The 26,290-nt window shown below is 65.0% G+C and overlaps 4 protein-coding genes across 13 annotated transcripts; all 4 read right to left on the minus strand.

Moving 5' to 3' along the window:
• Positions 1-2,626: 2,626 nt before the first annotated feature.
• RCCD1 (RCC1 domain containing 1) lies at positions 2,627-7,698 on the minus strand. Of its 4 annotated transcripts, none has more exons than XM_065076939.1 (7): positions 7,536-7,698; positions 6,913-7,270; positions 4,099-4,220; positions 3,787-3,891; positions 3,487-3,571; positions 3,325-3,354; positions 2,627-3,050 (listed from the first exon to the last, which is right to left on the minus strand). In XM_065076939.1, exons 1-7 carry the CDS (start codon positions 7,690-7,692, stop codon positions 3,026-3,028), a joined length of 882 nt encoding a protein of 293 aa, XP_064933011.1. In that variant the 5' UTR covers positions 7,693-7,698; the 3' UTR covers positions 2,627-3,025. The 4 variants fall into 4 exon arrangements, with proteins under 4 accessions (XP_064933011.1, XP_064933009.1, XP_064933010.1 ...); XM_065076937.1 differs by having other exon boundaries at positions 3,487-3,639; XM_065076938.1 differs by lacking the exon at positions 3,787-3,891 and having other exon boundaries at positions 3,487-3,639.
• Positions 7,699-7,789: 91 nt separating this feature from the next.
• UNC45A (unc-45 myosin chaperone A) lies at positions 7,790-14,509 on the minus strand. The gene is made up of 20 exons (XM_065076911.1): positions 14,365-14,509; positions 13,955-14,113; positions 13,411-13,447; positions 13,153-13,328; positions 12,967-13,059; positions 12,572-12,739; positions 12,140-12,308; positions 11,712-11,882; positions 11,420-11,591; positions 10,930-11,230; positions 10,699-10,793; positions 10,486-10,627; positions 10,188-10,328; positions 9,887-10,014; positions 9,630-9,696; positions 9,348-9,461; positions 8,996-9,111; positions 8,770-8,887; positions 8,514-8,669; positions 7,790-8,326 (listed from the first exon to the last, which is right to left on the minus strand). Exons 1-20 carry the CDS (start codon positions 14,374-14,376, stop codon positions 8,066-8,068), a joined length of 2,796 nt encoding a protein of 931 aa, XP_064932983.1. The 5' UTR covers positions 14,377-14,509; the 3' UTR covers positions 7,790-8,065.
• A 100-nt stretch (positions 14,510-14,609) lies between these two features.
• On the minus strand, positions 14,610-16,118 carry LOC135580581 (protein shisa-like-1a). Of its 2 annotated transcripts, XM_065076944.1 has the most exons (3): positions 16,011-16,118; positions 15,053-15,266; positions 14,610-14,878 (listed from the first exon to the last, which is right to left on the minus strand). In XM_065076944.1, exons 1-3 carry the CDS (start codon positions 16,069-16,071, stop codon positions 14,638-14,640), a joined length of 516 nt encoding a protein of 171 aa, XP_064933016.1. In that variant the 5' UTR covers positions 16,072-16,118; the 3' UTR covers positions 14,610-14,637. The 2 variants fall into 2 exon arrangements, with proteins under 2 accessions (XP_064933016.1, XP_064933014.1); XM_065076942.1 differs by lacking the exon at positions 16,011-16,118 and having other exon boundaries at positions 15,053-15,540.
• Positions 16,119-16,751: 633 nt separating this feature from the next.
• Positions 16,752-26,073, minus strand: MAN2A2 (mannosidase alpha class 2A member 2). Of its 6 annotated transcripts, XM_065076901.1 has the most exons (24): positions 25,931-26,073; positions 25,330-25,484; positions 24,896-25,150; positions 24,600-24,744; positions 24,322-24,493; positions 23,456-23,583; positions 23,177-23,350; positions 22,759-22,945; positions 22,498-22,675; positions 22,135-22,337; positions 21,662-21,844; positions 21,385-21,499; positions 21,144-21,211; positions 20,842-21,007; positions 20,360-20,593; positions 20,152-20,274; positions 19,955-20,069; positions 19,750-19,883; positions 19,518-19,659; positions 19,107-19,240; positions 18,714-18,791; positions 18,190-18,384; positions 17,975-18,085; positions 17,140-17,541 (listed from the first exon to the last, which is right to left on the minus strand). In XM_065076901.1, exons 2-24 carry the CDS (start codon positions 25,459-25,461, stop codon positions 17,389-17,391), a joined length of 3,525 nt encoding a protein of 1,174 aa, XP_064932973.1. In that variant the 5' UTR covers positions 25,462-25,484; positions 25,931-26,073; the 3' UTR covers positions 17,140-17,388. The 6 variants fall into 6 exon arrangements, with proteins under 6 accessions (XP_064932968.1, XP_064932967.1, XP_064932970.1 ...); XM_065076896.1 differs by lacking the exon at positions 18,714-18,791 and having other exon boundaries at positions 16,752-17,456; XM_065076895.1 differs by lacking the exon at positions 18,714-18,791 and having other exon boundaries at positions 16,752-17,456; positions 20,842-21,010.
• Between the last annotated feature and the right edge of the window lie 217 nt (positions 26,074-26,290).

Raw genomic sequence — 26,290 nt, forward strand, 5'->3', positions numbered from 1 at the left:
AGCGCCGAAGGCTTTTCGCTGCCATTGGCTTGCGGCCGGCCTGGGGCGGGGCTGTTGGAGGAGAGCGGCGGTTGTGGGCGGGGCCCGCGGTGATGCTATTGCTCGTGGCAGCCAATGAGCGCGTCCGGGTGGCCGATTTTAAGCCGTGGGAGCGAGCGGTGGCGCAGAGCAGGGTCGTGGGTGCGGGAGGGAGCGGGCCGGTTCTCCGGCCGGTTCCCGCAGCGAGGTGCTGGCGGCCGGGGCCGTGTCGTGCCAGAACCGCGCGATGGCCGCGCTGCGGGACATCTGGGAGGAGATTGGCATCCCCGAGGATCTGCGCCTGGAGTGCAGCGAGGTGCTAGTGAGGAGAAGGTGCGGGATGGGGACCCGGGACGGTGGAGGGGTTCAGCTGACGTTTTACCTTCCTTGTTTTGCGAGGTGTGTAGGGGCTGAGCACCCGGCGCTTGGCAAGGGTCCGTGGGGTGCTCCCATACAGCATCTCTGCCTCCATCTTGTCCTACCATTGGTTGTCACCGAGAAGAGCCTGGCTTCATCCTCGTGACACTCACCCTTTACATATTTATGAACATTAGTGAGGTCACTCCTCAGTCTCCTTTTCTCCAAGCTAAAGAGCCCCAGCTCCCTCAGCCTTTCCTCACATGGGAGATGCTCCACTCCCTTCAGCATCTTTGTTGCCCTACACTGGACTCTCTCCAGCAGTTCCCTGTCCTGCTGGAACTGAGGGGCCACAACTGGACACAATATTCCAGGTGTGGTCTCACCAGGGCAGAGTAGAGGAGCAGGAGAACCTCTCTGACCTACTGACCACCCCCTTCCAATCCACCCCAGGTACCATTGGCCTTCCTGGCCACAAGGGCCCAGTGCTGGCTCATGGTCATCCTGTTGTCCACCAGGACCCCCAGGTCCCTTTCCCCTACACTGCTCTCTAATAGGTCAATCCCCAACTTATACTGGAACCTGGGGTTGTTCCTACCCAGATGCAAGACTCTACACTTTCCCTTGTTGTATCTCATTGAATTTCTCCCCGCCCACCTCTCCAGCCTGTCCAGGTCTCTGGATGGCAGCACAGCCTCTGGTGTGTCAGCCACTCCTCCCAGCTCGGTGTCATCAGCAGACTTGCTGATAGTACACTCAATTCCCTTGTCCAAATCATTGATGAATATATCGAATAACATAGGCCCCAATACTGACCCTTGAGGCACTGCACTAGATGCAGGAAAGGGTCTTCTGCAGCTTCACCTGCTGCTTCCCCTCTTTCAGCAGGTTTCCCCTGCAGCTGGTAAAGCAACCGGGGTCAGTTCCTTTCCTCTGGTACAGGAGGGGTCAGGAGGAACCAAACACACGAGCCCGGCCCACAGCCTAACACACCCGCGGGACACAGAGACTGCAGGATCCTGTCCCTGCAGTGCACCAGTCACAAACCCCACCAGCACTCCAGACGTAGCATCCATCCCTGCCCGGGTCCTTCCGACCACACTGCGGGAGCAGGGTGTGCGCTGCCCTGTGACCCAGCACCAAGCCCAGCAGAGCGGTTCCTGCCCGGATGGTACCTCCAGCTCCAGGAACAGCCTCCAGTTCTCCTCCCACTTCAGCATGGCCTCAAACAGATCTTTGTGTTTCATAGTAGTTCTTCATCTGCACCTCAGTGTCATGCAGCTCAAGCAGGGTCTCCATGTAGTCCTCTGCAGAAAGTAGTGCGAACCCCACATCACACCAGCTCAGGCAGCCCCTCCACCAGCAGCTCCCTCAGGGAGACAAGAAGCAGGAAGAACCAGCACCCACCATCGTAGTAGGGGCTGAAGCACCCAGCAAAGCCACCACCTTGGCTCCGCAGATCTCCTCTCAGAAGCTCCTCAATGGAACTTGCTGCGAACTGAGCAGCTGCTCTTTACATCATGATACAAATACCTTCCGGGATGCAGCAACAGCCCCGCAGTGCTGGCTCCATGTGCCCACGTACCTGCTGCAGCAGGGTCTGCAGGGCAGTGATGTTGTCTGCCAACAGGCAGAAAGGTTCCTCAGACTCATAGACCACGTCCAGCTCAAAGCTGCTCTCTGGATCGTGGCCCAGCTCCTCCATCAGGAGGAGGATTTGCTGCTTCGCTGCAAGAAACTCTTTGTGCCTTTTCTCCTGGAGGTGACGAGCAGCATTAGGAACCAGTGAGCACCTTGTGTGCCATCCCCGGTGAGACCCTCGGCCGCTCACTCACCTTCTTGGCCGTCAGCAAGGCCAAGTGCCACTTGTAGCGATCCAGGTCCTCCAGGCTGGGCACAGCGTTGCTGTCAATTTGGAACAGTGGTGTACAGAGGATATTGCACAGGTCCCTTTCCTTTGGCTCTGTTTGCACTTTTGTTAACAAAGCTCTTGTCTGTGTCTGTCCCTGATCATGGCTAATTTGCACCTTGTTATCACTACAGACCCCCATTTGCTGTTACTTATTCTCCAGGCTTTTGTACCCTTGCTCTGTAACTCTGTATATACTGTTGATGGGAATAAAAGATGGATGTGTAGTTACTGCTGTTGGTGTGGCTGTGGGGCTTGGGGGGAAGAGGAGGATCAGGGAGGGATTTAAACCAGACCTGGCTTGGAACATGCTTTGTACACAACACAAAGCACCACAGCAGCTGTTACAGAAAAGTAGATTTAATACATTTCTTTAGTCCTTCTTTTCGTGTTTTCAGCACTTGTACAGCTGCAGCACAGGCTGGGTCACGCACCAGCCCCAGCCTCTGAGCTCCACCCAGTGTGGGCTGAGCCCCACCAGGCCAGGCCCTGGGCCTGCGGCCCCTGATGGGGTTCTGGTGGCAGATGGGCAGGAGCAGAGCTGGTCCGTGTCCCCAGTGGCAGCCGGGGGGGTGTTGGTCCATGTCCCCTTGGTACAGGCAGCCAGAGGGGCTGCGAGGAGCTCAGGGCTCCAGCACGCAGACGTAAGTGGCCCAGGGGCCACATGTCACCTCCTCCACACGCAGCCCTGCAGCCACCAGGGCCTCGACACGGCGCGGCTGGTCAGAGCTGGCTTTGTCCTCATGTCCCAGCTGCCCGTATTTCCCTGCAGACACCACGGTCGTGCCATGATGTGGCCCTGGGGCCTTGGCCTGGGCAGGGTGATGGGTCCCCAGGTTTGGGGCAGGGTGGGGGAAGGAAATGCAGGTGTACCCCCATGCAAACGGCTCCAGCCAGGAACCGTGGAAGTGTTCTGCTATAAACCCTCCAAGTGGGAAATGAAATCACTGTGCAGGTAACAGCAGCCAAGGGTAAGAAAGTAGAAAACAAGAGCTGGTCCTGGTGGTGTTGTACCGTCCCAGAGCCACAGCAGCACTTACCCCAGCCCCAGGTGTAGAGCTGCCCGTCCCCTGCAACAGCAAACAGCACGTCAGCAGTGGCTGTGCCACAGGCAGGGACTGTCCCCACTGCCCCCCGCCCCATTGGCCCCTGCTGACCCTGCACAGCACCGAGAGCCAGAGCTGCAGGTCCCCAGGACTCACGTGTGAGCGCAGCCGTGTGCCGGGACCCGCAGCTGACCGCGCTGACCTCCAGCTCCTGCGGCAGGTCCAGCAGTGCCGGGAATGCCTGGATGGAGATGAATGCGGTGTCCTCGGCTGCCAGCTGCTCCCGGTGGGCTGTCACCTCAGTGTCCCCTGGGGACAAGCTGACCCTCAGCTCCTGGCAGTGACCAGGGCCCTAGGCATGACCTCCCCAGCCCCACACCAAGCTGATGGCGCTGACAGCAGCCGTGCGGAGACCGGGCACCATCTGCGGCCCCAGCCCGGCAGCAGCACCCTCACCTGTACCCGCAGCCTCGTCCTGTGCCTGCTCCTCTGCCAGCGCCTTGGAGGGCAGTGCCAGCTGCCCCGACTCATTCCAGCCCCACACATAGAGGTCTCCGGCCTCTGTGGGGTGGGGGACACATCAGAGGTAGCCCTAGAATGGAGCTCAGCCCTGAACCCCCACAGGTGGCAGCAGCCGGGTGCACCAGCACCCACAGCCCCATGCACCGTGCTCCCTGGGGATGGGGGACAAACGCAGCAGTGGGTCCTGGTCCTGTCCGGGCAGTGCGCTGCCAATGGCCATCCCAAATGCCCCACACGGCCCCTCACCGCTAACGCTGGCCGAATGCCACCCGCCAGCCGCCACCGCCCGCATGGCCACGCCAGCCAGCGCCTCCAGCAGCCGTGGCTGCGGCTCCGACTCCAGTGTCCCGTGGCCGAGCTGCCCATGCCTGCGGGGACACACAGACAGACAGACAGACACCTCCTGCACCCCGCTGCCCTCCAAGACCCACAGCCCCCGCCCTGCTGTAAGCCCACAGTCCTGAAGGAGCCCCTCCTGCCTGCACTGCTGCTGACCCAGGACCCCCCACCAGGGCCGTGTCCCAAAGCCAGGAAGTGCAAGGGGACACAGCAATGGGGGTGGGGAGAAGGGTGAACCTGCACGCCAGTGCCAGGGGTTGGGGGCCAGCAGGGGCTTGGTGGCCACGTGCCCAGCACACATTTGTAATTCAGCAGCAGCAGCCACTCAACACAGACTGGACTCCTGAGAGCCCAGTTACAGACTGGGGGTGGCAGGGAGCATGTGGAACACGACGCACACTGGATTTAACTGTCAGAGTTGTTGTAAAAGCAGAAAGAGTTGGAAGGGGCTGTCAAGGTAAAATATTAGCTTGGTGCAAAAGTAATTGCAGTTCTTGCATTGTTGGAATTTGCCATTTGATTTGGAATACATTCTTAAATAAATGTGGTTATGTACGCATTATTTGAACGTGCTTTTCTCGCTTTATGGGTTTTTTTGCTACTGACTTATTACTTGCTGTTTATTTGATATTTTAGACTATGGAAATGATGTGAGACAAAAAGCAAAATCGAGTTATTTTCTTATTCAAAATGGGTTGTAAAGCAGCGAGACAACTTGCAACATCAGCAGCACATTTGGTGCAGGAACTGCTCATGGACGCACAGCAAAGGAGACAAGAACCTTGATGACGGGGATCATGGTGACAACAACCAAACAAGAGTGACCATCGAACTGATCCTCTTACAACTACAGAAGTTGCCGAAGAACTTGACGTGGACCATTTGACAGTCGTTCGGCGTTTGAAGCACATTGGGAAGGCAAAAAAGCTCAGTGAGTGCCTCGTGAGCTGACCGAAAAGCCAAAAAATTGTCATTCTGAAATGTCATCTTCTCTTACTCTACGCAACAAAAACAAACCATTTCTAGATCTGATTGTGACGTGTGACAAGCAGTGGATTTTATATGACAGTCGGCGATGACCAGCTCTGTGGTTGGACCAGAAGAACGTCCAGAGCGCTTCCCAAAGCCAAACTTGCACCAGAAGAAGGTCACGGTCGCTGTTTGCTGCTCTGCTGCCGCTCTGATCCACCGCAGCTTTCTGAACCCCAGTGAAACCATCACATCCGAGACGTGCGTTCAGCAAATCGATGGGATGCACCAAAAACCACAACGCCTGCGGCATCGGCCAGCAGAAAGGGCCTGATCCTGCTCCACGACAGTGCCCAAATGCACGTCGCCTAGCGAGTGCATCAGAGAATAAAAACCTTTTAACTGGGGATGGCAAGTGAAGTGGTGTTTGTGCACCACTGGTGCGGTGGCTTTACAAGACAGTCCCCAAACCTATGGCTGCACTACAGGTGATGCCGCACACTGCGGTTGTGTAGATGGCTGTGAGGACTATCCGTCCTCATCATCCTGCCCATGCAGTCCCGGGTAATGTGGGGGGCACCCGCCCAGGCATCCTGAGAGTTGCAGCAGAGACAGCCTGGAGGGACCACAGGGTCACACAGGAACGCCGGTGTCCTCAGAGGCCATGTTGATGGAGCCACAAGCCAGAGGAGCTACAGGAGCCGTGGCCCCGGCCCCCCTGGAGGAGAAAGACCTGCCCAAAGGGGCGAGTGAGGGGGGCACAGCGGGACGGGGAGCACCGTGGGGCCAGTGCCCGGGAGAAGCTGCAAGCTGGGGGACCCAGCTCCAGCAAACGGCAGCTGCGCCAGCACTGTGGGGACTCTGAGTAACAGGGGGGCAGCGACATCAGCAGTGATGTACGAGGTTGAGATTGCTTAGTGATAGTGTGAGAAATGCCAAATTTGGGTACAGTTAGCAAAATTGGGACCTGTAGGGAACAGCACTGAGGACAGCACCAGCCCCTTCACTGCACTTGAAGATGTGAGGCAGGAGCCAAGCCAAAGGGGACAGACTAACGGCAAGTGATGTGGGAGGGTAGGGGGAGAAGAGCTTGCACCCCAGTACCTCTGGCCCAGCTGCACCCTAAACCCTTCCCCCAGCACCTGTGCCCCCCTCCGCCCCCATCCCTTGCACCACGGACAGGGAAGGAGGGACAGACATGTACCCTAACCCCAGGCAGTACAGGAGAGCAGAGGGGAAGGAGAGAGGGCTGTAAGTCAACAGCAGTTGTATGTGATTAAGATTACTTAAAAGTTATTAATTGTAACTCAGTAATTATATGCAACACCATGAAGAACAACAGGATCATGAAGTAATAAGTGGTGTCTTTACTAGTCAATTAGTTTACTGATCGTGTAATCACTTCATTAGATTATTTTACCTGCCTGCAAGCTATCACGGGACTCAGACCCTGACATGGGCCCCCCCACCCCAACATCCTCTCACCTGCACCCCCTGCAGTCCCTCCTGCATCTCCACAACCTCCCACTGCCCCTTTTGCATCCCCCATCATTCTCCCTGCACCCCCCACACTTTCAGCATTCATCCCTGCATCACCTCCCCATCTCCCCACACCTACCCGCTGCAGCTCCTCCGTGCCCCTTATGCCCCCCACATTCCCTCCATACACACCTCATCATCTCCCCGTACCCCTCCTGCACCCCTTCCACACTTCTGCACCCCCCGCAGCCCCTCCCCGCTCCCCGGGCTCACCTGCCACCGCCCCAGGTGAAGATCTCCCCGACAGCGCCCAGCACCAGGACGTGCTCGCAGCCCAGGACCAGCCGCCGGGCCCGCAGCCCCGCGGGCAGCGCGCTGAAGAACGGCGGCCGCGGGATGACGAAGCCGCCGGGCAGCAGCGGCAGCGGGTCCCGGGGCTCCAGGCTCCCCGGTGGCGGATCCCGGCTCCAGGCGGGCGCGACCCCGAGCTCGCCCCGCAGCGCCGCCGCCCGCGGCCACGCCCGGGCCCCCGCAGGGCCCCGCAGCACCAGGTGCGTCTCCGAGGGCAGCGCCTCGACCCAGCCCGGCAGCGCCCGCCGCAGCCCCGCGCTCCGCAGCTCCAGCCCTGCGCCTGCCGGAGCGGACCGGGAGTGAGGGGGGAACCGGCAGCGGTGGGGAGGGAGCGGGGACGCCCCGCAGGAACCGGCACGCGGAGGGCGCGGGTGTCCATCCCGGGAGCCCGGGGCGAGCACGACAGACCGAAGGGACCGGCGCCGCGGGGCAGGGGAATGGGGGCCGCCGTCCCACGGAAGCGCGGGGGGGGAACGGGGAACCGGGCACCGGCACCTCGGAAGCAGAAGGAACGCGGGGCACCGGCTACCCGGGGCTCTGCTCACCGGTCTCCACGACTACGTAGCTCCAGGCGGGCCACACGCGGCGGACCCCCTCGGGGCCCGACTCCAGCCGCCGCGGGCCCGGCCCCAGCTCCGGTTCCCCCGCCGCCTCCTCGGGGCTGAAGCCGAACACGAGCCACGAGCGGCGCGGGACCGCCATGGCGGGGCGGGGCTGGGGGAGGGGCCCGGCGGACGGACGGAATGGCAGACGGACCGAAGGAAGGACGGACAGACGGAATGACGGACAGAGGCCGGGCCGTGGTCCAAGAGCAGCTTTAGTGCGGTGTCACCGGGCGGACCCGCCGCCGGACCGGGCGCAGCCGCGCAGGCTCCGGGCCGGTCCCCCAGTTAAGGCAGACGGTGCAGAGCAGCGGAGAGCCCCGTCCTCCCCCTCGCCCCCGGCACCGGCAGGTGCCGCCGAGCGCAGCCGTGGTCCCAGCCCCGGGACAGCCCCCGGGGGCAGCAGGACCGTCCCTGACCTGAGCAGCGAGTGAGCGCAGCCCCAGCAGCGTGTGCACATCCCGGCCGGGGCCTCAACCCTGCCCGGGGCCGGGTTTGATCAGCCCGTATGCCACGGCCTGCGCCAGGCTCTCCTGTGCTGCCCGGGCCACCTGCGGCTTGTCCTTGTCCTTGGCCAGCACCGACAGGATCTCCAGCATCTCGCTGGCCATGAGCTGCTCTGCCAGCTCCCGCTCGGCTGCCACCATGTTCATCACCACCACAGCCCCACGGTGCTGTAGCTCGGCGCTGGGGCTCAGCAGCAGCGCCTGCAGGATCTCCAGCCAGTGCACCGTCTGTGGGGGAGTGGGGTTGTGCTCAGCACTGCCCCCCACCACAGGGGGCCGGCCCACCGTGCCCCACCCCTCCCCACAGCCCCTGCCCTAGTGCCAGCACCAGGACACGGCTCCAGGACACCAGTGGGAGGGGATATAGGACAGGGGAAGGCTCCTGGCTGCCCCCACCCCACTGCTGGGGACTCACCACCTGGGGGATCCGCTTGCAGATGGGGGGATGCAGGGCGGTCAGCATGGCCAGGGTTCCCGAGGCTGCCCGACGCAGCTTCTCGTCCTCCTCCCCACTGTACAGCACCATCAGCTTCAGCCGGTCACTGCCCTCGGCCAGGAACAGCTCCTGCACCTGTGGAGGAGTACGGGGGGTGCCGGGGAGCGGGCGGCAGTGGGGTGCAAGGGACCAGGACTGCAGCGCAGACCCTCAGCCCCCCCAACCCAGCCCTCACCTCCTTGCTCATGGCCATGTTGCACATGCACTCGGTGGCAGCCAGCCGGATCAGCTCATGCTCCTCAAACATGTACCCCTCGATCATGGGCACCGCCTTCTCCTTCAGGATCTTCTGCCTGCAGGGAGGCACATGTGAATGCTGCCTGCCCAGGGCAGCATGCCCCCAGGCCCAACAGGGACAGGGCCCTCTGCCCCTTCCAGCTCTGCCCTGACCCCCCACCTACCGCAGCCTCTCGCTGATGCCGGCTAGGTTAGTTAATGCCATGAGCCCTTCAAAGTTCTCCAGACCCGTGCGCTGCAGGTGCAGAAGGCTGACCAGGGGCCGGACCACCTCATAGATCTGTGGGGACAGCAGGGCAGGGCTAGGACCCTGAATGAGGGTTGGGACCTGCAGCCCGACACCCCCGCAGCACAGACACATGCTTGGCTGCAGCAGCCCGTGCACACACAGGGTCGCGAGTCCGGGCTGTGGCCTCGTCCCCACTGCTGCTCCCACGCAAGGCCTTGCACAGCCCTGACCACGCACAGGGGCCCCGCACAGCAGACCCAGACCCCTGCCCACAGTGCGACCCTCACCCGCTCTCCGGGGAACGCCATCTCTGGGTTGGAGGTGATAGTGATCTTTGCCAGGGCCTGAGCCGCCTTGGTCTGCCCCACCTCGGTGCCCTCCAGGGACAGCGGGATGAGAGCCTGCGGAGACACAGCAGCCAGCTCATGGCAGCCCCAGAGTCCTCATGTCTCGTGTACGAGGGAGGCATGGGGGTCCCCAGCCAAACTGCGGCCACCCCAGAGCACCAGACCTCCCCAGAGCCCCCAGCATGGCGCAGGCCAGCAGCGCAGTGGGGACTGTTCCCTCACCTTGCCTCCTCCCTGTGCAACCACACTGCCCCGGTCCTCCGCCTCCTCCACCAGCGCCAGGAACACCCTGGGGACAAAACCAGAGCAGCTGCAGTCGGGTACCTGCCACATGGGCTCCCAACAGACCCCTGCAGAGGGCCCAGGCTGTGCCAGACTCCTGGACACCTCCATTCTGCTCCTAGGAGCTGGCATTCAGCACAGGCGAATTTGCCAGCAGCACACCAGCAGCCTCCTCCGCCACCCCCTGCACACTGTACCTGGAGATCAGCTCCCGGCAGGAGCTGGTGAGCGCCGGGTTCTCACTCTTCACCATGCAGGCCAGAGCCGACACCACACCAGCCGTCAGCAGCTTCCGCACCCGGCGTCTCACAAAGTCCGGCTTGTCCTGTCCCAGACGTGGGGTCACTGCCTGGCACCCACCCTGCCACCTGCTGCCACCCCGGGAGGTCTGTGACCTCACCCGAGGGCCCCAAGGACACCCCATGCAGGACCCCGGGCTCTGCCCATCCACGTGCTTGCCCCAGGGCCATGCCCTGCTCACCTTGGGTTGCCGCTCACCTTGGGGTGCTGCTCCGGGATGTGCTGCTTGGCGTACTTGGCCAGCTCCAGCATCTGGGGATCCGGCTCCTCGTGGTCGTAGCTGTTGGTGCAGTTCACCAGCGTGGAGGCAACAGCATAGAGCACACTCCTGTCCTCCGACTGTGGCAACAGCAGGCGCCTGTCACACCCGCGGCTCAAGCCACCCCCAGCACCATGTGACCCTGCACACACCCCCACACCATGAGAGCCACACAGCCCCCAGCACACCTCCACTATGCCAGGGCACTCCCACCCAGGGCCCTCACCCAATATGCACCTTGGCCAGGTGGAACATGGCCTCCATTGCCGCCTTATCCTCCACAAACTCCTCCTTGACGTCTGCATCGAAGGTGAGGTAGGCCAGGCCCTCCACCGCCCAGCGCCGTGTCCCTGCGTCAATCGTCTCATTGCAGAGCCACCTGGGAGAGAGACTCATCAGCTGAGGCTGGGGGACACCTGGCCTGGCACCCCCTGCCCCGGCAGCGCTCACTTGCGGCACTGCTTGGCCAACTTCATGGTGGAGCCCTCGGCAAACTGCTTCATGCTGAAGTCGGTGCCTCCAGCGGATCCCAGCTTGCAGAGTCCCTGCAGCCAGAGCAGAGCGTCAGGGCAGGAACAGCCACAGTCACCCCGATGTGTTTCTGAGCCCCCGGCAGGGAGGGGACACGGCTGCAGACCCGCGGGATCGCTGCAGCTGTTCCTCCCATCTCGCTGCGCTCACCACCAGCGCCCGGATGCGGATGCTGTCCCTCTCGCTGTGCTTGTAGATCTCCTTGAGCAGGCTGACGCCATTGGCGGTGATGAAGGATGCACGCTTGGCCTTGTCGGCAGCGTGGATCAGCGCCTCCACCGCCACCAGCTGGTGAGCCTCGCGGACCGAGGCGCAGAGGGACAGCACACTGTCCATGATCCCCTCCAGCTCCAGCACACGGTTCCCGGCCTCCACGGGGCCCTGCAGCAGGCACGATGCGGTCTGGATGGCCCGCAGCTTGCCAGCCAGCTCCTGCCCCTCGAACCAGCTCCTGCGGGGGGAGACAGGATCAGGCCAATCCCATCCTTCGCCTGCAGCCACATGCAGCCCTGCCCCTGCCCCTGGCACAGCAGGGCTGCCATCTGCTACCACCACTAACAGCAAAAAGGCCTGGGGACGGGGAGGCTGCTGCTTCCTATATGAGACTCACCCTCCTCTGCCCCAGAAATGCTGGGCTCACCTCACGTAGTCCTCGCACAAGCGGTGGAAGTTCTCCCTCTCAGCATCGCATTTCAGGTCATCGTAAAGCTTGCTCAGCAGGACTGAGGCGCTCATCCGGCTGTTCTCCGTCACAGGCAGGCTGCCCGGGGTGCCGCATACCGAACTGCCCACCTCCAGGATCTTCTTCAGGCCTGGCAAGATGCAGAGATGCGGTGAGAAGCGCAGGAGGGGCCCAGGCGGCGCCGAGGCACGTGGCAGCCCAAGGCAGAGGGTGCGGTGCCCTGGCAGACACTGCTGTCTGCTCCACTCACCCTGGTCGATCACCCAGAGGCTCAGGCTGTTGTTGGTCTCCTTTGGTGACTTCCTGGGCACCACCTTGATGAGCAGGTTGATGGCGTTGTCACGGCCGTGCGCAGAGGCCCCTTCCAGCACCAGCAGCTCCAGAAGGTGCTTGATCAGCAATTTCAGATCCTTAGAGGAATCTTGCAGAAGAGATAGATGGTGCCCAGCAGTCAGTGGCTGCCATGGGCCTCACCCCCACCGTGGTAGGGCTGGCAGGAGATGCTGCCATGACCAGGGGCTCCTGCCTTCCAGCTCAACTTTGTGTGAACCCTGGGCTGAGCCCCAGCTCTGCAGCAGGAGCAGTGACCAGGGTCAGGGGGACAGGAACTGGCTGCAGCTCGGGGCCTTCCCAGGGCACCCTCTCCATCCCACAGCAGCCAGGGCAGCAGGCACTCACCCAGCACCACTGCATCCTCTTTGCCACGGAATTCCTTCTGCAGTCCCTCCTTCAGGGAGTCAAACATCACGTGCAGAAGGTTGCAGGCAGACAGGGAAACCTGCTCGTGCTCCACCCCGAGCACTGCTGAGAGACGAGGGGCTCCCAGCTCCGCCAGAACAGCCATGGTCTGCGGGTACAAGTACAGCTGTCTGCTGGAGACTCCAGGGAAGCCCTGCTGCTTCCCAGAACCTTATCAGGACAGTTCCCTGTCGAAACCAGGCTCTCACAAGCTCAGGCCTGGCAGGTGACAGCTCGGAGCTGCTCTCCTCAGCACGGCTGCAGCAGCCACAGGCAGAGGCCAGCAATGCTCCCCTGCCCAACACGCTTCAGTGTCCCCAACACTGATTTGCCCTGGGCCAGCTGGGAGAGCTGGGCTATGGCAGGACCTACCCGGGAGCGGTGCCCGGAGCACAGTCCCACCAGGGTGCGCAGGGCTGCCAGCATCAGGTCGGCTTTGGCCGTGTCGAGCAGCTGTGTCAGCAGCCGCACGCCATCGCTCTGGAAGATTTTCTCTGCTCCAGGCTCCTCTCGTGCCAGGACAATCAGGTTCTGCACAGCCTGGGAAAGAGTGACATCTGAGTCACCTGTCCACCGTGTGCAGAGAATGTCCCAGCAGGTGCCGGCTGGGCAGCCAGTGCAGCCGCAGGCACCCACCTCTGCCCCCAACCTTTGGAGAGCACGTTCTGCTGGCAGGACACCCTGGGCAGCCCTGACCTCGGAACACTGTTCTGCCCTCCCTGCCTTCCAGCCAAGCTGCAACACCCTCCGCTCCCCAAAGCTCAAACCTTTTGCTTCTTGTCCTCATCCTTTTCTTCAGGATCCAGCAAGATCTGGAACATCTGCTCCACCTTTGAATCCGTGCAGGACATGGTCTTCATCTGGGACAGAGCAGAACGAGCAGCTCAGCCCTCACCACCCCACTCAGCCCAGCACAGGGGGTCACAGCAGCCCCTGCACCACTCTCCGCTCACCTTCTCGTGCATGCTGCTGCCCAGGGCATGCAGAGCCTCCTGGAAGGCCTTGTTCTTGGGCTCCAGGCTCACACAGCGCTGCAGGTCACTGACAGCCTGGTCCAGGCGGCCCAGCTTCTGCAGCGCCTGGCTGCGGCGGAACAGCGCCTTCACGTCCCGGCCGTCAGCTTCAATGGCTGTGGGTGAGCAAAGCCCCGGCTGCTCCGGTCTGCCCGGATGGGCAGCACAGAGTCCGGTCCCCCGCCAGCCACCACTGACCTTTAGATGCATCAGCCTCTGCCTTGGCGTAGTCCTCCTGCAAAGAGAGGCAACGAAGGGAAGCACCTGACATGCTGGCCGCACAGACCTCACTCAGCCCACCCGCAGGGATAGACATGGGGTGTGAGGGGGTAACAGCGTCACCGAGGACAGCGAGCCAGTGCAGGGGACATCCCGTCCTTCCTGGGCCCTCTGATGCTTCTCAAGTGCTCCTGACCCACCCGAGCCCCTGCAGCTCCTGTGTGCCCCCACCTCAGAGACAGCTCCAGAGTGGGAACCCGGGGACGCTGTGACTGGCCTGGGAACAGCCCCAGAGCACACACAGCCCGGACAGGGGACAGCACAGCCGCGGGGACAGGGGACGGCACGGCGGGCAGGGCAGGGGAAAGGGGAGTGGGGGGAACGCCCGGCAGCTCCTGCCCGAGGAGCGGCGGGGCCGCCCAGCGCAGGCGCGGAGCAGTCGGAGGCGGCCGGGCTGGGCAGGTCCCGGCAGCGCACCCGGCCGGGCCGGTTCCCGGTAACACCGCGATGTCCCCGCGCTCACCAGCCGCAGGTGGCAGGCCGCCCGGTTCCGGTGCAGCACGGCCCGCTCCGGCCCGCTGTCGCACAGCCCCAGGGCCTCCGTGTAGGCAGCGAGGGCCGCGGCGTGGTCCCCCGCCTGGAACAGCGCGTTGCCCCGAGCCCGCAGCTGCTCCGCTGTCACCTGTGACGGACACCGGCTGGGACACGCAGACCGGGGGGGGCGGACACGGCCCTGACGCCCAGGGGCAGCTGCCCCGGGGACGGGCTCGGGACAAGCCCCCGGGACGGGACCCACCGCCTCCGCCCCCCCGTGGTTCAGGGCCCGGCGCCGGCAGCCGCTCCCCGTTCCGTTCTCCCCGTACCGCTCCCCCCCGCTCCGTTCCCCCCCGATCCGCTCCCCCCGCCGCCCCAGCCCGCCTGGCGCGCGCTCACCGCCGCCTCCATCGCGCCTCTCTGGACACGACCGTGACGTCACCGCAGATCGCCCGGGGAACCCCGACGCCACCGCCCGTGTCACGTGAAGGGGGCGGTGCCGGAAGAGACGGGGCGGGCGGAGCCTCCAGCGCCGCCCCGCGGCCCGGCGGTGCCGGTACCGGCCACGTGCGACCTCGTGTGTGTGTCCCCGCGTGTCCCCTCCCGTGTCCTCCCCCCGCATCCCCCCCGCCCCGCTGCACCCCCGGGCAGGGGCCCCGACCCCCCGCCCCCTCAGCACTCCCGGCCGGGGGGGGCGCGGGGCAGCCGGAGCCCCCCGGGGCGACGGGAGCTGCGGCGCGGGTGGGAGCAGGACAGGCGGCTCCCCGGCGTGGTGCGGCACGGGCGGCGGGCGCGGGGCAGGATGCGGCCGAGGCCGCAGCGCCGGGTCTGGTAGAAGTGCAGGAGGTCGACGGCCATGAGGAGGAGGACGAGGAGCCCGTAGAGCCCCACGAAGGGCAGGGCCAGCGGGTTCCTGCGGGGCAGGGCAGCCATGGACTCCACTGGCAGTGATACCCCTCAAGGAGGGCCCGACCGGGGACAGCTTTGGGCCCTGGGGTGACACCACGCCAGCCCTGGGGCTGTGCCAGAGCCCGGAGCCCCCGCTGCCCCCGCCCCGAGCAGCACTGCCAGGCTGACCCCTGCTCACCGGAGGAGCCCCCGGCTGGCCAGGCTGGAGACGTTCACCCCGGTGAGGGCCTCCAGGGCCAGCTGGGAGCAGCAGGACTTGAGGGCGCGCGGGCTGGGCCGGCAGCAGTATCGGTGGCCAGGCGGGTCACTCAGCCGCGGGCAGTAGAAGCCAGGGTGGTCATGGCCGTCAGGGCCCACGTAGCCCTCGCAGAGGTGCAGGTTCTGCACAGGGGCTGCAGCAAGACGCTGAGCTGCGCAAGGGCTGGGGCACAGCTCTGGTGTGGCAGCTGCCAGCCACAGAACAGGGCCCGTGTTGGGCTTCACCCCCGCGGCTGAGTAAGTCGGTAGCCAGTGCAGTGCTGGGGGGGCAGCGCAGTGCTGGGGCAGCCTGTGCAGTGCTGGGGGTGCTGCCAACTCCAGCGAGGTGGCCTGGGCAGGGATGCTGCAGAGCAGAGCCTCCCCCAGCACCAGCAGTGCTGGTCCGGGCTGGGTGCACCCCAGGCTCATGGGACTGTACCCCCTGAGCACAGGAGCCCTGTAGCCCAGTCCTCGGGGTAGGCTCGGGTCAGGGGTGGGAGCACCAGATGCTGAGCACAGCCCCCCCAGCACTGTCAGTTCCTGGCCCTGGCCCTGCGGCTGCTGTGACCTCCAGTGCTCGCCATCGCTCCAGCAAGGGCAAACACAGACGAAGAGCGAGATGGCAGCAGAGGGGAGGGGAAAGCTCCCAGGCCAGCAGGTCAGCCCCAGTCTCCCTGTATTGAACCCCCTTCCCACTGGCCACCACCCCACAGGTACACACTTGTCATGCCACAGCCATACTGCAGCAGGACCAGCCCCAGCACCACCACGCCTGGGCACGTCCCCAGCATGGCCCCCCAACCTCCATCAGGCCACTGGGGAGCAACCCATGGAGACACGGTCCCAGCAGGGATGGGAGGACGGGCACAGGGAGCGGGAGGAGCGGCAGGGGGCCGTACCTGTCCCAAGGAGGCCGGGGCACAGAGCTGTGGCGAGGAGGAGCAGGAGCCAACCGAGCATCTTCCCGGCTGATCCTGGGCAGAGGCAGCTCTGGCTCAGCAGAGGCAGAAACCACAGCCCCTCCTGCTCCCGCCTCCATCGGGCCCATCAAGAGCCACTCGGAGCCATTAGAGCCTCCTGCACTCCTGCCTGCTCCACAGGGACGGGGCTGGGAGGAGGGAGAATCGCTAATGAGCTGCTCAGGGCCAAGTGTAGGACCGGAGGCACTTCCCCACCCTGCAGCGGGTACTGGTGCTGGGGCTGTGGGCCCTTGTTGGGCATCTCTGCCCATCAGGGGATCCCAGTGTCCTGGGCCACAGGCTGGGGTGTGGGGTGAGCTCCCGAGGCAGTGCACAGGCTGGGCCACAGCCCCTGGCAGCCAAACCCTGTGGGCAGTGGCCCCCACACCAGCAGCCTGGGCCCCCACCAGCCGCATCATTAGCCAGGCTCCAGCAGGGCTGCCGGTGCCACAGGGAGCCAGCACAGGGCTGAGGTCCCCATGCCCCGGCACAACCCCCAGCGGGGTCGCAGCCCAGCCCTGCCCAGGCTCAGCTGTCCCTGGGGCTGCTCCATGACAGCCCCATATGCTCTCTCCCTCTCTGCCTGCGCTTGGGGCCACAGCTGAGCCCAGGGCTGCGCAGGGACTGAGACTGAGCTCAGCTTTACCAGCCCGCCCTGCGGCCCTCTCCCCCCCGCAGTAATTAGCCCCAGGGGTCCCGGGGAGTGTGGCAACCCCTGCGGTCCTCACAGCAACTAAGAGGATGCTCCTGGTGACAGCTTCCCAGAGCCCCTGGGACACCACAGACCTGCTGGCCGGGCACTTTGGGCACCAGAGCATCGTTCCCACTGCCCCACGCAACCAGTGTGAAAACCTCAATCAGAAACAGACCAGGTCCCTTGGAAAACAGCCTCGTGTTTCCTACAAGCTCCAGGCGAGCTCGGTCTCCAGTGCACAGCAGCTCCTCAGGCAGCTGCCCCAACCCCACCAGGCTCCTGGCAGCCCCTGTGCTGCCCCATGGGCCGGGGGGAGCCCAGCCTGTGCACCGCCAGGGGCAGCCATGGGAACAAGGCAGGGCAGCCTTGCCCACCCGCTGCCTGGAGCCATGCCCAGCCCCTGCCACAGGCAGCCCTGCCACAGCAGCTTCTGAAATCTGAGAACACAGGACTAATAAATTAGAAGGCAGCAGCCTTTGCAAAGTCCGGCACCTCCTGCCCAGTGCCTGCTCGCCTGCTGCGGGTGTGCTGGCCCAGCCGCCCCCAGGCTGTGCCGGTGCCGCGGGGCTCAGCGCCGCTCCCATGCTGCCTGGCCTGTCTGCTCCTCTCCCGCTCCCGGAGACACTACACCAGGCGGATGCGGAAAGTGGCGATTTCCATGGGGTCCAGGTGGATGCTGGTGCTGTTGGGGGCTGCACCCAGCGGGTACATCAGCGTCAGCGAGGTGGGCTGCAAGGACCCCAGCTCCAGCCCCTGGAACAGGCTGCCTAGGGCCAGCTGGGGACAGAGGAGGGAGAAGGGTGGGTGGCCCAGGTGGGACATGGGGCCTGGCAGCACGGCGCTGCCCCCCAAGCACTGTGCCCGCAGCCCGTTCGCAGACCTCACGGCACCCAGGGCACCCCACAGACCCAGCACAGGCCCTGCCCTCCCTCCCTGGGTGTGTGGGGCTCGTGGAAGAGTCCAGACCCGCTTTGCGAGAAACCAACATCCTCCAGCTTTGCCTGGGCAAGGGGCAGAGCGGGGCTGCGCGCTGCACTGTGAGACTCTTGACCAGTCACCATTTCTGGGATGCTGGAGCTTGGAGACCCAGGGGCCCCCTGTAGCCCCCATCCTGGACTGGCATGAGCACGGGGGGCAGCTCTGGCACTGGCTGTGCCAGAGCCCAGCTCAGCTCTGACCTGGCAGTGGGGGAGGCAGCAGTGGCTCTTACCCTGCCCTGGCTGGTGGTGCAGTTGAAGCCCAGGTTCTTGGCCTCCAGGCTACAGTCAAAGCCTTTGCGGTGCAGGATCAGGGCTGCCTCGGCCGAGGGCAGCGAGTCATCCTGCCGGGAGACAGGGAGTGAGCTGTGACACTGAGGACAGCGGGTGTGAGACCCGAGTCCTCCTGCCCCAGGCCATGCCCGCCCTGCTCCCGGGCACAGCTCACCTCTGCCTGCAGCGTCCGCAGGTTCAGGATGTGGAAGTCGCAGGGGAGGGTGGTGGAAAGGGGCAGGAACGAGCGCAGAGCTGGTGGGGACGGCTTCTCCTGGGCCATGGGCAGGACCAGAGCCTCAGCGTTGAGGTGCATGGAGGTGAGGTGGCTCAGCAGCGAGGGGAAGCTGACGGGGCGCCCATCCTGCACCTGCCCAAGAGCAGGAAGGATCAGCATGGGCCCAGGGAGCGGCAGGACAGGGCAGAGGCGGGACTGGGGCCACGGCACCTCCCGCTCATCGCAGCCTCCCCAGCAGCACCCACAGAACAGGCATCCACCAGCACCAGGCACACAGAGCTGACCCCTGGTGTGACCTCCTACCCGGTGCCCAAACAGGGCAGGCGCCTGCAGCCAGGCAGCCTGCATGGGCCTGGCTACTCATGGTCAGACTATGGCTCTGCTACAGGGCCTGGCTAGGCTAGTGGCTAGTGGCTAGTGCACGAGACAGGGAGAGGTGGTGAGGCCAGGCCGGCCATTACCTCTGGGCTGCCAGTCCTGGCGCCGGGGAAGCCCAAGGCTTTAAACATGGAGGCCAGTTTGGAAAAGAAGCCGGAGCTCTGAACAGGTGACATGTCGCACGCACAGAGAGCAGCAAGGGGATGGCACAAGAACACCACAATTACAAGGGGGATGGCCCCACACCCCGGCTGTGGGACAGACCCTGGTCCATGGTCCCACTCTCCTCAAAGACCTGCCCCAGGCAGAGCTGTCCCTGTGCCATGCCAGCATGATGGCAGGGCCAGGGGCAGCAGGGAGGAGAGCCTGCACCCCGATACACATGTGGCTTCCTGCCATGTCCCATGGCTGGGCTGAGCTGTCCAGCAAGCAGCACCATGCCCGAGCCTGGTCCTGCAGCCTTGCAGCCCACGCACCTTGTTGGCGGTGGAGCGGCGTTCCAAGAGCAGGCGGAAGCGGTTGCAAGTCCGTTTGTTGTCCTTCAGCCCCTGGCCCAGGCCCCGGTTGTCATCCTGCATGAGGCGACGGTCCAGGACCACCTCCAGCTGGCCTGTGGAGAGCCGGTCCCACCACCCCAGCGTCAGCAGGAGCCAGTCACCCCGCACCCTCAGCTGCCACATGTGGACATGCTCCCGCGGGACTGGGGACAGCTGGGGAACCCCCAGGGACAAAGGGACCAGGACACCATTTGCCCACCTGCAGCATCCCCCTGCACCCACCCCGTGGCACCCTCCTCCCTAGCATCCCTGGCCGAGGGCAGTCCCAGCCCTGCACCAGCCCCGCGGATCCCCAGGGCACAGCCCCCGGCCCCCCAGCCCCCGGCTCACCGCTGGCGAGGCTGGACACCCCCAGCGCCTGGGCTGTGTGCAGCGTCAGGCGGCTCCGCAGGTCCTGGATGTAGGCCATGGTGGGCATGGGGTAGAAGTTGGCTTGCAGTGGCAGCTTCCGCTGGTACCTGCGGGGCTGGATCTGCCAAGGGACAGGGCTCAGCACCGGAGGTGGCTCCACGGTGCCGGAGCACTGTCCCCTGCTGCTGTCCCTCCCCAGGCCCACAGATACCTGGAAACCATTGAGGTCTGTGAAGAAGGTGTCGTCGCTCTCAATGTCTGTGCTGAAGCGCAGGGCCAGTTCCTTGTTGGTGTGGTCTCGGATGTCCACCAGGCAGGTCACCTCCAGGGACAGGCCCTCCACCCCTGCAGGCAGGCAGTGAGGGGCTGCTCCCCCCAGGCCAGGAACTGCCTCGGCACAGCCACACGCGTCTCACCTGGCACGTTGTAAAGCCGCACCATGATCTGCACATGCTGGTAATAGCTGGCAACCTCTGAGAAGAGGGGTCCCTCCGTCACCCGCACCACCGGGGGGTCCTTGGGGATGTAGGGCTGGGAGAGGAGGGCTGTGCTGAGCTGCTGCTGGCAGGGCTGTTGCGGGGCCACGGGCATGGCTGCCAGCAGGCTCCCGTACCTTAGCCTCACCGTCAGGCAGAAACAGATAAGCTCCGCTTTTGTCCTTTGAGGTCCTGGTACCATAGACAAGGAACTCGCTGCTCACCCGCTGCTCCTGCTCCTCCCCAGCTTGGCGGATGCTCTGCAGGGCACAGGCCGGCACAGCATGAGCACACAGTGCCGTGTCCCCTCCCTCCTCATCCTCGCCACCAGAGCCCCGCACTCGCCTGCAGCAGGCCTGAGCGCCCCGAGAAGCAGGCACGCAGGTGCTGGTTCTCCAGGCAGAAGTCATTGGCGGCAGCCGGGAAGACGTGCAGGGGTACGGCCTCCTGCTGGTGCACGGGCAGGTCCCGGCCATGCAGGTAGAGGCGCACGGAGGATGCCAGCGTGGGGCGGCCGAAGGACTTGTGCAGCTGCAGCACACGCAGCCCCAGTGCGGGCAGCCGGGCCAGGACCGACACCTGCGGCAGCGCCAAGGCGTGAGCCAGCCCTCACCCGGGTCCTGCTGGCAAAGACCCAGTGCGGCGCTGCCGCGGCCTCTGCTGAAGGGTGTTGTGGGGGGTTCCCGAGCAGCGGGGGCTTGCGTTGGGATGTGGGACACTTGTTGCCCGAGGTGAGGGCTGAGGGGGTGTCCCAGCCGTGGGAGCAGCGTGTGAGGGGGCTGTGCGGGCTGAAATGCAGGGGGTGTGGGCACCAGGGCACCCTGTACCTGGTAGACATCGGGCACCACGTTGGTGGCGGAGCCCCAGTGTGCGCTGAGCTGGCAGGGCAGGGGCTGCCCCTCCTCGGAGAGCACATGTGTGTGCAGGGAGTCCACCAGCACCGGCACCACACTCAGGCGCTCCTGCTCCAGCGGGTTGAACACCACCAGGAACCTGCTGGGGGTCACACGGGGATGGCCGCCCCAGCCCCACAGTGCCCCACATGCTCCACACCGCCCATGGGGCCCGTGCACCCCCTTGCTGCCCCCCACGGCCCCACAGCCCTGAGAGCCAGGCTGGCAGCCCCTACCTGGGCAAGGCGCCCAGTTTGACCACGGTTTTCTCCGGGAGGGAGTCCTGGCTGGCGCGCATGTCGTCCTGGAGAGAGGAGCAGTCAGAGCCAGGGGGTACCCGCCATGGGACCCAGGAACACTGGCACAGGCTGGGACCCCTTCCCCGTGCCACTGCCCAGCACTGCACAGGCAGGCAAGGCTGTTCTCCCTGGCCTGGTGTGCCAGGGCACATGGAGCCACGCGGCAAGTGCTGCTCACCATGCCAAGAAAGGGTGCTGCAGGGTCGTGGTGGTAGGTGTTCTTGTCCCACAGCACGAGGTAATGCGCAGCATTGATGATGACACGCTTGAGGTTGGTCAGAGAGTGGAGCAGCCTGGGGCACAGGCACAGTGAGCCACCCGTGACTGTCCCATCCTGTCCCAGTGTGCCCCCAACAGCCCCTGGGAGAGGGGCACCACAGGACCCAACACACAACCACAGTCCCAGCCCTGTGCCCACCAACCCCCCAGAGCCGCGCCCTGGCCCCTGCACGCACCGGGATCCATAGTCAACCGCCACGGCCTCCTTGGCGGTGCCAGTGATGGCATCGTGGTGCTGGAAGAGGCCTAGGTTGCGTCGGGCATTGCTCAGCAGGGCGTAATCAGAGACTGGGTACCGGCCATCAGTGCCGGTGCGGCGGGCGTGGGCAAGCGCCAAGCTGAACAGGATCTCTGCCCCCCTGCACAACAACAGGTCACCACGGGCCCTGGCACCTCGAGGAGCAGCAGCCCGGCCTGTGTGCCCACAGTGCACAGGACACAGCCTTGGGGCGGGCAGGTGGTGGCACCCGCTGCCCTGGGGCTGGGCAAGGGGCTGGCGCTGCCTGGGCCGTGGCTGGGACCCCCAGCACGCTGGTGGCTGGGCACAGACCGGGCACAGACCGGGCACAGGCCAGAGCTCCAGGTGCTACCTGGCCAACTCTGCCCCCAGCACACACCCCCTGTGTGGGGCCAGCCCGCACCCCCTCACCGGAGATGGGCCTCCAGCACCCGGTCCAGGCTCTTGTAGAAGGGCCGGGAGGTGAAGTATCCCGTCCAGTAGTGATCCTCCCGGTCCGCATAGGAGAAGAAATCCCCCGTCAGCACTGGGAACCCAGGTGGTCTCATCCCCGGCACAATGCCCACCTTCTTGTATAGAGCATCAAAGTAGTCAGAGAGCGTCCCAAACTGCGCCTGCAGGACACGTGCAGAGCCCTGAGCACATGGGGAGCTGCCACAGCTCACATTGCCCCTCCCACACTGCCCACCCCCAAACTGGGCTCCCCACAACCCCCATCTGTGGGGCCCTGCTCTCCCCAGCCCCCTGCGCTGCCCTAGACCCCCCTGCATGTACCTGGACATGGAGGTTGGGCTGGGAGTTGAGGAAGTCAAAGATGCGCTGGTAGTTGAGGAACTGAGCGTCCCACTCCTGTGGCTTGTCGTAGCGGAAATCATCTCCCAGGGGCACCAGCAGCACCTTGCTGCGGTACAGCTTGGACTTCTTGCGGTACTGGTCCAGCAGCAGCTGGGCTCTGTGTCGGGGCCAGGGCATGAGCTGGTGCCCGGGCAGGGCCCTGGGGCTCGGAGCCGCGGTCCCTGTCCCCGCAGCACTCACCGCTCTGCCACGTTGGCATCGGTGATGGCTCGGGGAGGCACCTTCCACGGGCAGTTGATCCGGCCACCTGGCAGGCGCTTGAAGTCAAACTGGCAGCAGATCTTGGGGTCTGGCCCACAGGTGTGGGGCACATCGTAGCTGTAGAAGGGCATCATGTGGCAGAATATGTCGGTGCTGGCGTCTGGGTCTGTGGGACCAAGGACAGATGAGCACCAACAATATCTCCACCTTGCCTGTCCCCAAGCAGGGGTCCCACAGGCACCCTGGGGCTGTCCTACAGGACAAAACTGCCACAGGGCAGAGCCACCACCTCCCAGCCAGGCTCACTAGCCACACAGGAAAGTGGTCAGTAGCTGTTCCCCACTTCCACCCACCCTGCAAGGGCCCCTCCGCCCTTTCTGCCCTGGTAGCCCCTCACCCCATGTCTGTCTCCACATGAACTCCAGGTTCTGAGTGGCAGCAAAGTGCTTCTTGATGGCATAGTGCACACGCTGGATGAGCATCCCCGTCAGGTTGGAGCGCTTCAGAAGGTAGGGCATGGTGGAGCTGTACCCAAAGGGGTCAACGGCCCAGCCGGATCGGGGTGTCACGCCTGGGGACACAGACCCGTCAGCCCCACGGGGTGGGGGTGACCACGGGCACATTGAGCAGACCCCTGCCAGCACCACCCCCACTGCCCAGCACCCCGAGCTCTCACCAATGTTCTTCTCCAGCCACTGATGCCCCTCAATCAGCTGGTCGATCATGGCAAAGTAGTGGGAATTGGCCTCATCAGGCATCACCCAGCCACCCGTCACCATCTCCAGCTGCCCATTGCCAACCAGCCTGTGAGGGGGACACACAAGACACCACCAGCTCTGGGCACAGCCCTGTGACCAGCTGCATGTCCATGGCAGAGCCTCCCCAGTCTTGGGGCCACCTGGTCCCACCGCAGCCTCCGCAACCACCAGCTGCCATGTCCCACCACCCGCACTGTCCCCACATGGACAGACAGACAATGGACAGATGTCACTCCACAGCACCGGACTGGCTGAGGCCCCAGCCAGAGCCCATCCCCACGCAGGCCATGAATGTCCACTGTGCCCTGCAGCCCATGATCCCTCTGTCCTCCACCCCAGCCCTCCCAGGGCAGGGGGGTGACAACGGGGACGTCTCCCACCACACAGCGCTGCTCTCCAGGTCTCCCAACCCCTGAGGGTGCCCTGGGCCTTGCAAGGTGCTGGCACCACTTGGGCCCTGCAGCCGAGTTTGCGTGCTCAGGGTTATAGTGATGGGAGGGAGATTCCCAGCCCCAGGAGCACAGGGAGCGGCGTGGGTGAGACCTGCTTCCCCCAGCTCCTCAGACCCTGCTGTGGAGTGTGTCACACACCCCGTGTCCCTGCACACTGCTGTGTGTCTGACGTCTCGCAGCACCGAGAGATTGCTGGCAGTGCCAGCGACTCCATGGTGAGCTGCGCAGAGCCCCCGGTGCTGCACTGCAGCCTGGGCAGCCTTCGTCTCCCCAGGGCCCCTCCCTCCGACTCCTGGTGCTCGCAGGGCAGTGGAGCCGGGGGGCAGCCCTACCTCCGCACTGCAGCCCGCTTCTGGGCACTGATGTTGTCCCACCACTTGGAGAAGAAGGAGATCTCAGACCAGATGAAGCGCCGGCGCGGGTCCTCCTGCATCTTCAGCACCATGCTGTTGAGGATGTGCTGCGTCTGGTCATAGTAGTACTTGTCAAAAGTCTTGATCCAGCCTGCCAGCACATGTTGGGGGTCAGTGTGCATGGCCCAGCCCTTCCCCGCAGATGTGTGGGGCAGCAGGGGCTGGGCTCGCCTGCCCCTTCCCTGCCTGCTACTCACCGGGGTCGTTGTGCGAGTGCGGCACCACAAACACCTGCAGCGGCTCCATGTCCCACTCGTTGGGCTCATAGGTGATATCAAAGCCCTGCTTCCACACACCGCCGTCCTGGTTGTCAAAGGGCAGCAGGGAATACACAGCCATCATCTGCCAGGTGGGAGACAGGGCTCAGGGCAGACCCCAGATGGAGAGACCCCCAACAGCACAGGGCCAGGACCCCACGGACACCCTGGTATGGAGCCCCTCGTGCCAGCAGAGATGTGCCCCGACCCGCTGCACCAAGACTGCGGCCCCTCACCTGCAGGTCTGGGCTCTGGCCCTTGCCCCCCAGGGCAAACTGGCAGTCCTGCGGGGACACGGAGAGGAAGCTCGGGCGACTCTCAGGGGGCAGCACCCAGGAGCCATTTGGTGTGTGGTGGGGCAGCGCCGGCTGCCCCTCTGTGTGGGCTGTCAGCTCCAGCACCGAGTCCTTGATGTGGCTGATGATCTCGTGGTTCTCCTCCAGCAGCTGCTCCAGCTGCTCAATGCGGTTCTGCAGCACTGAGATCTGGCTCTGGTGATGCAGACGCCACGATCAGAGCCACTGCTGCCCTTTGCCAGGCAGGTCTGGGCCCCACGGGCACTGACAGCAGCAGGAAACAAGCCCTGGCCCCACTAACCGGGCTGTGCCGGCTGTCCCCGAGCAGTCCTGTCCCTGTCCCACTTGCCCGTCCCCACAGCCCCACCGCTCACCCTGGGGAAGTTGCCCCCACTCTGGTGGCGTGTGGGGTCATGCTGCACCCGGTCCAGCATCAGGTAGAGGGAGAAAACAGCCACGCAGAAGATGGCAGCTCCACACACCGTCACCTGCTTCTTCAGCTTCATCCCGCAGCGCCGCAGGGACGGACCTGCGCCCGGGCAGAGCGGTGCCGGTGTCGCGGGGGGCAGAGCCGGGACGGAGTGGGGGCCGGACGGGCGCAGGGACACGGGACGGGCCGGTGCCGCCTGCCCGTGGCTGAGCCCAGCCCGGCGCACCCGTGCCCTGCCCGGCCCTTGCTTGCCTCCTGCCCGCCGCCAACCTCCTCCTCGCCCCCCCCGGTGTCCTACTTCGCTTAATCCGGCACCGGGTATTTATAGCCCAGGTTGGAGCTGCACCGGCCCGGGGCTGGAGGGGACGGGTCGGGAGCAGCCGGGGCCGGAGGAGGCCGCGGCGGCCCCGCCGAGCCCGGGAGCCCGGGGCCTCTGCGCCGCAGCCCGGCCCGGCGCGGGGAGGGGAGCGGGGAGGGTCGGGGAGGGCCGGGCCGGGGCCGCCCACCGCGGGTCGGCTCTGGGGGCGCGGCGGCTCCGCTCTTACCCTGGGCGGCTCCGCGGCCCTCCCCGGCTCCTCACATCGCCCGGCCCGGGCTCGCCGGCTGCCACGGCCGCGATGGGCCAGGCCCCGCCCGCCGCCCCGCCCGCCCGGCCCCGGGCCCGGCCCCGGCCCCGGCCCCGGCGGGAGGGGGCTCCGCCGGGCAGCGCAGCGCGGCGACCGCGGGGGCGGGACCGACCCGGCCGGAGCGCCCGGGGGCAGCCCCGCCACCCCCGCACAACCCGGGGAACAGACCTGGTCAGCCCTCCACAGCCCCGGGCACACACCCGGACGTCCCCCCGGTAGCCCCGGGGACAGGTCTCGCCATCCCCCCGCAGCCCCGGGCTGGGTCGCGGTGCCAGTGCC

This window comes from Columba livia, chromosome 11 (genome assembly GCF_036013475.1).
Source record: "Columba livia isolate bColLiv1 breed racing homer chromosome 11, bColLiv1.pat.W.v2, whole genome shotgun sequence".
Lineage (NCBI taxonomy): Eukaryota > Metazoa > Chordata > Aves > Columbiformes > Columbidae > Columba > Columba livia.